Here is a 16,127-nt window from a genome sequence, read left to right as displayed (position 1 = left end):
CAGTATGCAGACTAAACGTTTCTATGTTATGTGTTCAATTAATATTAATTATAACAAACATCAAGTTGTCAATGAAATCATTATATAGGGTTTAAGTTTGCAAGGCACAAAGCTAATACATCCTCAGCGCTCCGTTTCTCTCTTTTCTTTGACAATTTATCAAAAAATAAGACTCTGTTCTCTGTTGGATATGTCATGTATGTCATCAACAGCAACATTTAATTTTCTTACCACGGCCGTTATTCGTGATAGTGTCACGGCCGTGTGCATAAACTTGCTCTTATAGTTTCCTGTTCCACAAATGATGTTTTTTTTGTTGCGCTTTGAACTAAGACACATTAGTTCCTCATAAAGAAATAATATACCTAATATTTTGATGGTGTAAATGCCATCCATCACAACGTTAAATATTTTTTAAATATCCCGCTGGAATTACAGCAATTTTTGACACAACTTCATCCCCGTTGTGACTCTTTGCATCCACCTTTAAAATAAACAGATTTTGCTAAGCTTATATTAATCTAAAATGTGGTATCAATTAGGAAAAATTTAGAAACATGTACACTACAGATGAAAATGTGTGCCTCGATATCAGATCACCTTCATTTTATAGTTTTGCCTCGGTTCGCCTTGCTCCATGTGACTAAGTTTGTTGTATTTGTTATGCCACTGCTTTGTCTTCCAAATATGATCCTTTTTCCAGTATTTCCACCTCCATGAAAGTCTGCTTCTTCGTCCTTGTCGTCTTCCCGTGATTCAGAATGACAGAGGCCATCGTGACAATGCAACCAAGGCTCTTTAGATACGTACGCCACATTCATCAGTCACTTTGCGTTGACCTTCTATGGTGAAGTGGAGGCGTGGAAAGAGCGTAACTTGAGGCGGAGTTACACTTCTACTCAGGGTGGAATCTATGAAACACAAATTGCGTGAAAACTGTTGTTGCTCATGAATACTTATTTACAACAAAAAGCTTATACATGTAATATAAAATGCATATAAAGCCCATACTGTATGCATAATCTTACAGATCACGTGTCCATATATTTGTGCAAATTTTGCATCCTGTTCAGTAAGACCTATAGCAGCAAGCATATCACACACTGTCTTGCAATGACCTTGGTCTCTCATGACCTTAAATATAGTTATATATCATGTTATATAGTTTGCATACTATATTTTACATTATATTTGAAATATTATTGAAATTATTTATGTAATTATTTATTGTTATTATTTTTTCTATGCCGCTTAGCCTACTAGGGTCGCGGGGGTATGCTGGAACCTATCCCAGCTGACTTAAGAGGCGGGGTACACCCTGAACTGGTCGCCAGGCAGGGCACAATAGAGTATAGACAAACAACCATTCACACTCACATTCATACCTATGGACAACTTAGAGTCACCAATTAACCAAACATGCATATTTTCGGAATGTGGGAGGAAGCCGGAGTACCCGGCGAAAACCCACACACGCACGGACAGAACATGCAAATTCCACACAGAGATGCCCAATGGAGATTCGAACCCAGATCTTCAAGATCTCCTGAGTGTGTCGCCAACATGCTAAGCACTAGGCCAACGTGTGGCCCTTTATTATTTAAGTAATCCTGTAAATTTAAAGGGACAATCCATGTAGGTCACTTTCCAGTTGTATATCATCCAAGTAAAGAAATATTGGTGGCAGTGGCTCAGGAGGTATAAGTTGTCCAGAAACCAGAATTCAAACCCAGCGTCCTCCATCCCAGTCACTGCTGTTGTGTCCTTGGGCGAGAAACTTCACCCACCTTGCCTCCAGTGTTGCCCATACTGGTTTATACATGTGAACGAATTTTTGGTAGTGGTCGTAGAGGCCATTGGAGTGAATTGGCAGCCAAGTTTCCGTCAGTCTGTCCCAGGGCAGCAATGTCTACAGATGTAGATTGCCACCATCTGTGGAGGGAATAAATGATGGGTTTCACTATGAAGCGCTTTGGGTATCTTGAAAGGCGCTATAAGTATATATACAGTAATCCCTCGTTCATCGCGTTTAATTGGTTCCAGACCTGACCGTGATAAGTGAATTATTAGAATTAGAATTATTCCTACTTTATAAATGGAATATTTTCATAGTTAGAACATAGAAAACGTATTTGCAACCTTCTAAATACAGATTTTAACACTATTAGAGCCCTCTAGACATTAAATAATACCCCTATGGTCACCTTTACACTCGTATTACCCAATATACTGTAGTAGACATAATAATAAAAAAATAAGACATAATATAGACTCACACAAGTTAGCATTGAGAGAGTTCCTTGTTGTTCTTACTTTTTTTTACTTCTTTTGGTGGCTAATGTACCATTAATGACACCTGGTGTAGAATACTACTTATCAGCGTGTCTTTCAGTGCGTTTTCTGAATGTCTCATATTTGTATTTTAGCTCATTTAGTCATATTTATGCTTGAAAATGCTTAACTCAGGCCAAAAATACGTATAATTTGCTTAAACATGCATATTTTTTGACTAATAATAGGCAGTAGTCAGCCTTGAAACAGCGATGATTTCGTCATTAATATATTTGGAAAAACAATGATCGAGTGAAACCGAGAAATTCGAAGCATGATGTGGTGGGGGACAAGTGTATAAATAGTAGCACATTTCCTCTTTAGGTGAAGAGGGGAGGAGCTTCCCCTTCCCTCCTGTTTTCTGCCATGATGCAACAAATCCGAATTGTCACTATGGTTGACATTTGTGTCAGCCACTGTTCCAACACGGCAAATAGAATAAGTTAATAAGTGTGTCTAATTGCATTTGGTGCCTCAGCTTTGGGAATAGCAAATCAAATTATGATATTGTGTGTTGTGTTTTTATTTTCCGTGGCACACACTTTGCCTTGAGCTACGCTTTTCAGGAACAGCCTTTTGTCTGCATCCTATCTTTTGTCAGCCTGCGTTGCAGCTGCATGGCGCCTTCGTGTTCCATGTCTAGCCTGCTCTGCTTCCAATCAATCCAGCCACCCTTTCCCTTTCTTTACTCTCCTTTAAGATTTCTTTCTTTTTTAATGGCGCTGATCTCATTTAATCTCAAATGAATAAAAACTCTTAACCCAACATGAAGTCATTTAGTATAGCAGCAGAATGAGAAACTCCAACAAGGCTTAACATTGGTCACCTGTAAAATAAATGAGTGAAAAAGGCAACCATACTGTATCTTAAGGGCTGAAAGGAAGTATGGTGCCATATACTGTAGACTGCACGCAACAAGATCTTACAAAACCACAACTTGGACACGCTATCACTTTCACCTTCAGCTTTCTCAGCAAGGCGCTTGTCATCTTGGAGGTGAATAACTGCCAAGGGAGGGGATCATGCTCTGCTTCAGAATGTCACAGTACATGTTGGAAAGCATGTTTTCCCTCGGTGAACCACAGCTCCCCCGTGCCGGCAGCATTCGTGCAGCCCCAGACCATTCTTGACTGTAGACACAATTATTTTGCTACTCACGTTTGTTGCCACCTATTTAGACAATACCTGGTTTGAGTCATTTTGCTTTTAGTTCTATAGTATTGCACCTTGAGAAGCTGTATGGTAATACAAAATTATTGCTGGAATGTGAGGGGGAAAATACAGTTTCTCATTATGTTAAAAGAATGGACTTATCAGCACTGACCAATGATAGCCTCGTTGAAGTTAATTAGGTGTAGGTGTATGTAAATAAATCCATAATTTTCCATTAGTATATTATTTATCTTATTCTCAACAGCATAGTCTCTTATCTGCTCTGGTTCCTCCCACATTGTATCCCTCATTTTGTCTAGCCGTCACTGAGCCAGTCTTTGTTTTGTCACAAGCCATCCCTTAGATAAGTGTGACTGATGGTTGCAGTCTCGGCCAGACAGACAGTGTATAATTGAGCGATAGGGACCAATGTAAGTGAATGGCTTAGAGCGACTGTGATCCAAACAAGCAACAGCTCAAGCTCAGACACAGCGGGAGGCTTTCTGTGAGGTCCTCTGTAATGAACAACCACCACCACACAGATTACGATCTGCCCGATACCTTGCTGTGGGTCTGTTGGATTTTTCTTCCTTTTCTTCCACATTTCCTCTTCCCTATGTGCTCACCCTGCTTGCCATCTTACATCGACTTATCTCTATTAGAGCCCAAGCACCAGTGATAGCAATACGGAGGCCCTTTAAGTTTTTTCCATTCATTTTCTATATGGGCAGATGTCGCCTCCTACTGGATAAATATTATTCTTATTAAAATTCTGCTCGGGACACCCCGATTTTTTCTGGATACTGGCGTCGAGCCATGCGTCCGCATGTCCGCTGACTCGCATGAACACAGAGTTGCGTGGGGGTGCGAGGGCCCGGTCAACGCTGCTCGCAGCTTTAATTTTATTTTGTCTCTCCTTGTCTGTTATCTCAGCTCTTTAATTAACATGACATGCTGTGAAGTGAGCTACTAAATAATGCAGGCTTTTCCAGTGACATTAAATCAGCCTGTGTGATTAGTGGCCACACACACACACACACACACACACACACACACAAACACACTAAAGATGTTGCTCTCTCTTGTGATGTCCACTTTATTTTTGTGGAAGAAAATATACACACAATATATACACACAAAAGCGTGTGTAATCAGAAAGAAATTTGCAACACCACTGGCATGTATTCCATTAAAGAAGAACTTTGTGTAGAAAGTAACTGTTGGAAAAATACATTTGGCAACTTGTGAACAACAATTCAAACTGCATGTTTGTCATCTTAAACTAATTAAATTATCACATACTGTAGGTACTCATCAGTCAATACTCTATTGGTATGCAGTAATGCAGTTAGTACTCACATATCTACACCGCTGTGTTGGTGTGTCACGATACACTCAGCTCACGAGACGAGACGATATTGTAACATTACTTGTAAGAAAACAACAATGATAAAATATAGGACTGGACAAACTTGACTTTTTATTTAACCGTTTTTTTTATTTAACGTTTTGAAATCTTTTATGACTTTGCATGCATGACCTAAGCATAAACACGTTTAACTGTTTAACTTTTTTCCACAAATTGAAACAAAAATGGAAAATTATGAAAGCTAAAATGACCACGGCAGTTGTTGCTGCTACTACTAATCATTTATGCTGACGTGTAGTTATGAAAAGACACATGCAGTAGATTAGATATGATGTTTATGCAGTTCCCATGATGTAATGATGCTTAGAGTGAGGAACCAGAAAGTAGAAGACGCTACTTTCACACGTTTTGATAGATGTCTTATGCAACAATCGTATTTTCATCTGAAAAATCTTAAGTAAGTTCGATCAAATGAGAATGACTACAGATTCTGCTCGGACATTAACACAGCAGCAGCTGTTGAACTCAAGCAAACAAGTGATTACAAGTCATTACTGCTTTATCACTGTATTATGACGTAAATACACATAATTATTTGCTTGTTATGTGAACACTACATGATTGTATTATTGTACATTTATGTAACTAATTGTACATTATTACATGTGACTGCGCATGTAAATACTGCATTATATAGTAGTACGTTGTCAGCCGTACTTACCGACTACATGAGCCGTCCTCAACCTTTCTGTTTGTGTTGTGTCAAACCCCTGACGGATGAATCACATGGATTAACTGTAAATTTATTTATGGGTGCCAAATAAGGGGGAAAGTTAGGACAATTCCAAGGTCCCCTGTCTGCCATGCGGCCCAAAAAATAGGTAATTATTAACGCAAGAAGCCCCCTGGGTTTCTTGCTACTGCTACCATGCCCAAAGGACAGCCGAAAATTAAAACCACAAAATGAATCCAGACTCACCGCCGCATAGTGTGGTGTGATGTGTGTGGATGACGCGTTCAGCGTGTTTTTACCAGATCAGATGGGAATGGCAACGTCTTCAATGCCATGGTGGAAAGTTGCGGGTAGTTACTTTTCATTTTGACCCACAAAGACAAAACAACCAACTTCTTCCTGCACACAACAAACACACAAGTGGTTTGGCTCATTTTGACGAGCAGGAGTGAAATGATCGTGTGCGCCCAACTTTAACTTCGATGGGATGTCATAGTACAATAAATCACCTTTATTTCCAAAAAATGATATATCCCTCTACATAAAATTTTACATAGTCATTTACAAAACTATTTGAAAAAATGTCTTTTTGGTTTTTTTCATTGCGTCTGAAAGTTCCCCATGGCCCAGACCGGTCCATGGGTGGTTGGGGACTCCTGTACTACATGACCATTCGAGTATAAAGCCAGGCTCGCTTCATTGGACAAAACCAATATGGTTGTGATGATGCAGTGAATATCATATGAGTCCAGAGCCAATCTAGTAGCGTTGCTGTCATGGCTTGTAATGCAACACAAATATACAGTAAGTCTGTGACCATGCACCGTCCCATTTCTGCTGTAGTGGTGTAGTAGTAGTACTACTACTATGCAGATGACTCAATCCGTGCAGGTGGGGATGGAGGTTATTCCAAAGCAATTGTTTCAGAGCAAACGTAATGAAAAATCCAGTGTGGGTTTAGTAGTTTGTTGCTTAGGCTTGCAGGGATGTTGGGAGATTTAGGCTCCTGCTCTGATCTCCCTTTGCCCCCTTGTCGCTCTCTCTCTTTTTTTAATCAGATGGCTTGCAGAAGAGTGGATAGAATTTTGGACTACTGCTGCTGTTTGTGCAGCTAATGATAATGACCAGTTTTGGAATCACATTCGCATACATGCGTGTTATGCAAGTTTCTGCACGTGGACAGATTACGCTCCATACAGGAGATGAACCCTGCATGCATGCATACATTTACACCACAAATACGCAACACAAGCTAAGAGTTGTATAATCAGCAAAAATGCATGCATAAATGTGGTTATCTTCTGCTCTGACTGACTCTCACTTAACACCGCTGTCTTCTTGACACAGCGGCACTGATCCGTCATGTCTCATCGTGTCATGTGATTTGAGTTGTGAGTTTTCTGACACTCAAGACGTTGCCTGTCTCGTCTGATGCCAGACAATCACAGTAGACTTTGCTGATAGCAGACAGACTGTGAGGGATGATGAGCTGAGGGAGCGCATGGCGATGATGTGTTTAAATGTGAGCTACTGAAACAAGCACATATAACGTAGGACCCCTCACATTTCAGTAGTCATTTTCTTCCCAAGGGACAATACTATTGAAAAGAAAATTGGTTGTAACAGCGTAGAACCGTATAAAACGTGTTTTGTGTTCACATTTTTTTTAGTCAAACCTCTGATGACATCATAGACAGGCAACGGAACTTCCAGTTGCCATTTTGTTCTCCAGCTAATAGGATGCTCACAAGGAAGGACGTTTTCTGAAAAAAATATAGATGGACTCACACAATGTAGTAATAACACAAGACGTGTGCCATATTTTACACTAACACTATACTCGTATTTTACTGAGAATGCCCGCGAACAGAGGCAAAATTGTGGAGTAAATTTTCAATGGTAACCAAAAAACACGCTAACTGGGTGGATGCTAACCGAGGTTCCACTGTATTGTCCCTTGAGAAGATATAATATAATGGTTGATGGAATGTGTACACTCAAATTTGTGCATAAAGAGCAGAAAAGAGGATGGCTAAAAAGGCAAATGTTTTGAGTGCTAGGAACAGCGTGTGCAACATAATCAGTCAGTCTCCTTCCCTCATGCATCAGTCGCTGTCAGCATCATCTGTTCTTTCTCTTCAATCTGCAATCACAATCTCTTCTTGCAGCTTGTAAAACAGGTAAACCTACCGCAGACAAATCTTTGATTGCAAGCAGGCTGTCTGAGGGATTATTTTACAGCCAAATGTTGGCTGTTGGTTGAAGTTCAGGGGCTATTTTGCACACACACGTACACACACACACATAAATGCACACACCTCAGGTAATGTAAGGTCCTGATGAAGCGAGAAGAGGAAGGCAGCTACATAACTGGAGTGTGAGGCCTAGAGGGAACTCACACATATTCCCAAGTGCATGTGTGTATGTGTGACCGTATGTCCTTTATATATTCGCTCTCTACCAAATGTGTGCTTTCGCAAACAATCCTAATAATGAGTGCCTTCTCTCTTTTGTGTCTCTCCCATGCAGGTTGTGAGGGCTTGTCTCTATTGTCCTGTTGTGCAGTGAGGCAGTGAGCTCACGGCGGATACAGCATGCATGTGTCGATATATCCCACGATGCACTCTGCCAGCCCGGGCCTGCTCCTCCTCAGCTTCCTCTTTCTCGCCGATGCCGACTGTGAGTGCATCCCTATGTGGATACAGCCTGTCATATATCTGAATCCAGCCACAATGATATGGCGTCCCCGCTATTCAAGAGTTTATCTGTATGGGTTGGCGAGTAGGTTTGATGTGAGGCCAGCTGTTTTTGTCCATCTCAGTATTACTTGGCAACGATAGTCAGACCACATATGGCAGATCAGATCATTTTGCCTGCTTGTGTGATTACGCTGATACAGTGTGTGTTTATGTGTGTGTGAGAGAGACAGATCCGTGACTGTGGCAAATATGCCCGCTTGTGTACCTCAGCCAGTGCTCCTTGCTCTGGCTAAACAGTTATTAGTTTCATGCATGTTTTTATGTTGCAGTATTAGGACGCGATGTTGACACGCAACCTCAAGTAACCAAGTTATTCATGTCCCAGGACAAAGATTATCCTGAAGTCTGATAATCTGCATCTTAAATTGACTGGCACTAGTTCTTTTGTCTTTATCCTGGTATTTACAAGGTTTATATCTTCATATCTATGCCATGGCTCATCTAGCATGTCCATTAGTTCATAGTTCTTAGATGCACAATCTTTGAGACACGTTTTACTCTGTTGTGGCTGCAGCTGGGTCACTGGTGTGTGTGTCAGAAAGAAAAATATCTGACTCACTTTGGAAGAAGTTGTCAGGTGCACACCTGTTTCCGGTTTTGCATGCAGAATACATCTTTTTCAAGATTTTTCTTACAGTATATGCGAGTCAATACAGTATATTGTGTGAAATTGAGAAGCACCCAGTGTCAGTTGTAACGAAAACATCAGAAGAAGTATAAAATAGTCCTTAACATCTTTGCTCTTCTGATGTGACTGCAATTGCTGCGCTGCTTTATATTCTTTTTTCCTAATCTCAATCCCTGAATTTCATATTTATTGAAGATCCCTGAAACCAGTGCTATTATGTCTAATAGAGTGGATCACCACATATTCAGCATTCAGCATTCGCAAACCCGCAAATTTGTGGATTTTGATCAAAACAGAAAACCGATGTCATTTACCCCAAGTCAGTCATATTTTACAAAATGTGATAAATAGGCATGTCTAAAATACTGTAGGCCTCTTTTTTTTGCAGAAAACCGATTTCATTTACCCTAAGTCAGTCATATTTTACAAACATGTGATAATAAAGCATAATTATACAGCATATAATACAGCGAGCCTGAGTCGCACAGGAAATGGTCAGGCGCAATGTTTTTGCCAATAGCAGCTTAGCACTCGCTCACCCACGCGACACAAAAAAAGAGGTCATCAACTCGAATCACTGTCTCACTCAAGGTGCAATCAACACAAACAGAAGGCATGCTGGGAAGCCCACACGCACCCCAAAATGCTCCCTTGTACTTCCCGATGGTGGCACCACATCCATTGTTCTTGTAGCTGAATCGAATGTAATAATTACAATCACTTGTATTGCAAATGTATATTCAAAATCTGAGGAGAAATCAACCTCAAGCTAACAGGAGGGTTTTGGAGGGGGAGTAGCAAGCCTGCGTAGCATATTGTGGCGCCTAGACGTACTGTATATTTTTATGGGCGTCTCAGTTTCTCCCGTTTTCTCGCCATTCGCAGGTGGTCTTAGAGCTTAATCCACATGAATTGCGAGGATCTGCTTCACAAGTCTTACAGAAAACCAAAGCAATTGAAAAAAGTGGGTATACAACATGCAAAAACATGCATTGCCTGCAGGCGACACTTTGATTGACACGGCGTAACTGTCAGGCTGAAGATTAGCTGTGAGGATTCCGCTCCACTCGTAACATTGGCAATGTAACAGACTGACTGATTTGGGTAGAGGCTGGGGATAAAAAGATGTGAGAATACTAAAAAGATGTAATAAAAATAAAGGAAGGGGTGTTGGAAATGATTGAGGAGGCAGAGGGGAAAGAGAGATTAGTAGTGGCTCACTCAGTGCCTGGTGAACATCTGGGAGTCATCCTGGTGTTGTGGATGCATGCGGAAGAATGGTGCCTATTGCAAAGCTTTGTATTGCGTAAGCTAACACTTCTACCCTTGAAGTGCTGCACACAAAAGGGTACAAATTTGGCAAACATGCACCCGTGGTGTGTTGTTTGAGCTATTATTTTTCTGACAAATACACCACATGGTAGTGATGTTATTAAACCCCACCATCTTTTGTTGCCGCTGTTTTGGAGACCGTTTTAAGAGTGCACGGTCATCCAGAGTGCAGTAAAAGGACCCCCATCAACAAACACTCTTGTTTCCCTCTCAGCCCAGTGCCCTTTCATCCCCTGTGTAAGCTGCTGGGGTCGGCCAGTAAAGGCCCAGTCATCCATCAAAACGATGATGGTCCAGACTTCCTCCGCCATGAGGGTGGGAGCAGATTCATGCACATGCATTTGTACTCCTCTCCTCCTTTAATTTGCTGTGACTTTCTCCAGTGCTCTCTTTTGCCTCTTCTTGTCACATCCTTATAATCGGGTGAGAAAGGAAGGACAGAGGGCTAGATGTTGGGGTAAGGGGAGGCTTTCTCCTTTCTCTTTAATCTCACTGTGTGTGACGTGCGATGACTATTTTAATATCAACAACCGGGACTCAGGGGCTTCCATGTTGAGGCATAGACTGCTGGGACGGGAACATCTTTGTGCGTCGACATGTTTTGAAATGTTAAACACTCTCTGACAAAATCTCCAATGTAACGTGCAATGAATGAATTGTACTCGTATGTATTTCTGTGCAGGATCTTTATCTTTTGCTCACCTTTGGAAACATATTTGGTGCACTCGTACACACCCATGGACTGAGGGTATTAAGATGCAATCAAATGGAAGAGTATCCTGTGTGCAAAGCTGGAAACCTTGCATGACAATACACCATATGTGTGCAAAGGGGTAGTTCTGACAATGCCTTGTGTGTTGGAATACTATGTATATAATGTATTTTTGCTCCCGATTCACATTTCCCTCTTTCCCACCATTTTGGTTTGTCTGTGTTTGCCAGCGCGTGCATGCAAATGACATCTATCTGGTGGATTAAGAGTAATGCCCTGATCCTGTCACAAACTGGGCCACTGCTCCATGTACGCAGCGAGATGCCCTTTGTGACGATCTCGTCCCGTCTGTCGCTCAGGGAAATGGAGACAGTGGACACACATTGTTTTCTTCAGACCTTACTCAAACAACCTGTTGTGCCACTTTAGCCAGCTTGGGTGGAACGACAGAGAGGAAAAAAAGCAGCCCTTAAAAATGCAGTTATCATAAAATATTGCTGAGTTCTAACTGAGTGCTTTCGTAAGCGGAGTGTGTGTTTTGAAAGCCAACAAGTGGGGTGCAGCCTGGGGAGTCCCTTAATAGTGAGAAATTCAGTTTATGTGTCACAAGATAAAAAAGAACAACCCTTTAGTGGTTGCTTAGAGGGGGAAATTAAATCTTTGCACCCGGTTTTTGTACTTGCTTTCCACACAACCTCTACCACACCGTGTATTCCCATCATCTACATGAACAACAGGATATTGTGCTCTATATGTTACCATTGTGAAACCTACTATTAGATCTGAGTGTATTGGAAAACACTCCTAGTGGCTGATTGACCTGTCAACATCCAACCACAGCTCCATGGCCTGCAGGTTGACAGGGATCTAAAAGGTTTTCAGGTCAGTCGTCCAGGATGACTGAACCATTACCAGCCAATGTTGAGGAGCCCTGAAGCGAAGCAGCAAATAACAGGTGCTTTGACAGGAGCTCTGAGGTGGCCTGTGAGTTTGTGACAATGCTATCCCTAGGGTGCTTTGTTCAGGGCTCTGATTTACAACAAACAAAACTGTATGGGTACCGGAAGTATAGGAATTTATGTAGTAGTGAGTTTCATAACTAATATAAAATAAAATACAGAGGGTGAACACAATCTATTCCTATTAAACCTTGGATTTGCATTTAGAAACAATGTAGGAAATAGTTTCACGGTCAAGCTGTCGACATCAAATAACCTTTATTGACTGTACATTTATGTAGCATTCTTGACGGTCATACAAGTGTAAAAATAAGTTAACCATTGTTGACATGAAACGTTTAAACCGACAAAGTATGTTCCCAACCTTAATTTTGATCACGATTGATGGACTGTCACACAAGAGTAAAAAGAAGTCAACCACTATTAACAATACAAAAGCGTAAAGATGTGACATGTTTTCTATAAGTAATGAAATTGCTTCACAGCTAACTTTTCAGTGAACAATCTTTTGACTTCGACTTTGCCATATTGTACTGAGCAGCCAGGACAGACTGCCTCTTTCGCAAGTCACATTAAAGGTCCTTAAAATGTCCAATAGTGGTTCTTGGAGCCACACACTCTGTCGGAGACAGGCTGTAACAACATGCGGTTCCCAGTAGGGCTTACCAAAAGCACTTGCAACTGTCTACATTCCAGCAGCAAGGCTAGATTTTGGACAGTGAATTCTCATCGATCAGTTTATTAACACGCCATGCCCTCTGGTGTGCTTTGTTGTGTTTAGCAACACACGTGATTGAGCCTCTGTGAGTATGTTTGGAGTATTCTATAGAAACACGTGTAGTCGTTTGAGTAGCGCAACAGATTAGATTGCAGTAAATATCGAGTTACGTGCAAGCGTATCCTCTCGGCTGATGGATGACAACTGTCATAGGGTCACAGAGATCACAGGGTCCTGCCCCCTGGGGATTAGATGAAGGGTGTGAAACATATGCTTAAGTTTCATCTGTGTTTCTGTGATTGATTGATTGGATATCGCCCATATATAGTGCCAATGCCACAAATGCTGTTGGAAGGTAGTTCAGGTAGTAATACAGTTGTGCCTCGCCACATTGCGTCGAATTTCGCAGCTTCACAAGAACGAGACGAGACGATATTTTAACATTACTTTTAAGAAAACTACAATTACAAAATACAGGACTGCACAAACAGACTTTTTTATTTAAGTGAGTCACAAAACAATGCAGGTTCATGACACTTTTTTCTTGACTATGTCCAAAATGATAAAAGCTAAAATAATGACTACTTAACATTTATTTAGATGTGTAGTTACCAGCGGCAAGTGGTGCATTTGGTACCTAGGCAGTGGGGACTTGATCAGCCAACATTTTTCTTGGTCGACACTGTGAGTGCCAGTATTGTTTAAAAAAAAAAAGATGATCATAATAATATATATCAGGGATGGGCAAACTTTTTGACTCGCGGGCTGCACTGAATTAAGAAAATTGGCCAGGGGGCCAGACTATATATTTGATACACACACAGTATAGTTTAAGCTTATAATTCTAACAGTCCACCTGGAATTGTTTGTCTTTTTTATCTGTACAAGTGTAATACACACTTCTATATGTGCTTGTGTCCATTTTTTCAGGAGCACTTTAAACATCAGACCACATCAAATAACAAAATTAAATTTTATAGTTTTTTTTTAACTGAATAAGACAACCAGAATGTACATGAGTAAAGGATGTGTCATATACAATATGAACTGTGAACGATAAAACATCGACTATTAAAGAGTATGTGGACGTCTGCCGATGTATAACGTAAGCTCACATTATACTGTACATAAGTGCCAGGTATATGTAAGTTCCTTATTGGTTGAAGTGCAGCATTGATAGTTCCTGCTTGTCGTTGAACAATGCTAGCGTACTGTTTCTGTCTTATCGAATTGTCTTTGTCTATTTTACATCAGGGCTATCCAGGGGAGCCCCTTTGAGGAAAACAATGAGACTGTTTTAATGCAACACAACTGTAAAACAGGATTTTATTTGATGTGTCTGACAAACGCTGACACTATTTTAAACTCATTCAGAAAACCATGTCTCTCAATAGATCAAATCTATTAAGTAGAAGCATAACAAAAATCAATATTTAGCGTATTATAGTAGTAGTGATATAATCACTGTAAAGGGACAATGACCCGGACAGGGTTGAGCAGCATGAGCACACTGTTGACAATAACCCATGTAAACTAAACACACATCTCTTGATTGAATAACACAACATTTAGCATTTGAAAGGAAAAGTCAACATTTCTATTACAGTTTTCTCCGTGAGCTTGGGGAACAAGGTGGCTGTGCATGTCTGTCGTGTCGCTTACATCCTTCCAAGTCAGCGTTGTCAATACTATACCGCACTATAAGAGTCCACACTTTAGATTTCAACTATGCTGGTGCATCTTTCTTTCCGTTTAACTTCACTGCCCAAGTAGGGAAGCATTGTATTTTCTTCCCCTGCTTTCTTTTCATCTTCTGTGACTTCCACACAATTCTCTGCCACTCTCGCACCTCCTGGATGACATGTAAAATGGTGACTCACTGTGGTAGCACGGTGGAAGATGTTTATAGCGGTGTTGTAATCATAATAAAAAAACGATCCATTGTAGGGTTTAATGTCGCAACAGTTCGATATTTTGTTACACCCGTAATTATCATATCTGAAACCAATTACTGTACTGAGATAAAGAGGGATTACTATACAGTATATGCAATATAGCATACAAAGAATGGAATTAACTCACCAAACTAAGTTACAGCATCGTTATAAGAAAGTAGTTTCTATCTATCTTCCATGAGTAATATGAACTGACTGATGCTATCATTACATGTGGCCTAAGTTATACTACATATCTTTTTCCATCACAGTGGTGAGTACCTATATTTTTTACAATTTAAAATGCCTTTAATAAATGCGTAAGGCATATTATAAGGCTTAATCTTGGATCGTTTAATTGGCACACCCGTCTGTAAAGTCATCTTAGCTTTAGCTTAGCTTTAGCTTGTCTGAGTGCAGGTCTGTGAGCAATACACTACCACCACAAACCAAAGCCAGTAAAGAGGTTGCCTATGTGTTTCTCATGACCTATGTGGAGGAAAAAAGGAAAGAAAACCTCTAATTGATTCTAACAAATGCACCCTGATTAATTTAGAACTAGCCAGACCACAAAGCAGCTACAGCGTGTTAGCGGCATGCTAATTGGACATACATTATTACCAGCAATAACACAATTGTGTTATGGTGTTGTTTTACAACTCAAAGTTGTAAAAACACTAAGACCTTCATGGATTATTTGAAAATAATCTAAGAAATAGTACACATTTGTGAGATGTAGTGTCTGAAATGATCTTTAATGTGATGTTTATCAAATACATTTCATTGCGTATTAACCCATTTTCACGTGCTGTTTTTGCAAATGTTTCCAAACACTACTGCAGGGTGTTGACAGTTGTCTCTCTGTGTTTAGTGGCTCCGGCGATCCAAATTCATTTCTAGGATGAGAGCGTGAGCAGCTGATAATTTGCTGTTAATGTGTTGGCTTGATGTTAATATGTTACGGTTCTGGCTAGCTGCCCGCCCACTCTCGAGACCGACTATCATATCCATGGCTCGGGCTCGATGTTGGCCTTGTTCCTCAACTTGTCTGACGAGCCTGACTCACTTCTCATTTGTGGGGAGTCATCCGCTAAACCGCCTACCACACGCATGCAGCGGGATCTTCCCTGGCAAGGATTGTAAATGACTCATTACATGCTTAACTATCGACCGGAACCCACACTCACACATGGGGAAAGACGGGGCATGGGCACGGATGTTTTGATTCCATCAAAACATCCAGCAGAGAGACACAGCAACTCCCAAATGCTATTCAAGTCTACTTAAAGAGATCTTGTCCAAACATAAGGATTTGCCTGATATTGAGCTGATCAGGAAGTTCAATAACCAATTATCCCCATCATCCTCCTGAGGGATGAGCCAGTATTCCACCTGTGAGCAGTAGTAGCCAAGCTTACACCCCCATATACGCCAACAGACTCTCTGGATTAGCGATTGTAAATGTTTCGACTTCCCCTGAAGCTCCTTTTTCCATTGAAG

At 40.8% G+C, this 16,127-nt stretch overlaps 1 protein-coding gene across 22 annotated transcripts in view; it reads left to right on the top strand.

Moving 5' to 3' along the window:
* The window catches only part of LOC129182291 (receptor-type tyrosine-protein phosphatase delta-like), a 220,452-nt gene that overhangs the window by 130,147 nt on the left and 74,178 nt on the right, over nt 1-16,127 (top strand). For all 22 annotated transcript variants that reach the window (XM_054778214.1, XM_054778211.1, XM_054778201.1 and 19 more), the window contains exon 6: nt 8,115-8,264. In XM_054778214.1, coding sequence (XP_054634189.1) covers nt 8,180-8,264 — 85 coding nt within the window. In that variant the 5' untranslated portion in view covers nt 8,115-8,179. The remainder of the gene's footprint in view (nt 1-8,114; nt 8,265-16,127) is intronic.

This window comes from Dunckerocampus dactyliophorus, chromosome 6 (genome assembly GCF_027744805.1).
Source record: "Dunckerocampus dactyliophorus isolate RoL2022-P2 chromosome 6, RoL_Ddac_1.1, whole genome shotgun sequence".
In the NCBI taxonomy this organism is placed as follows: Eukaryota; Metazoa; Chordata; class Actinopteri; order Syngnathiformes; family Syngnathidae; genus Dunckerocampus; species Dunckerocampus dactyliophorus.
This window is presented reverse-complemented; position numbering and strand designations above follow the sequence as displayed.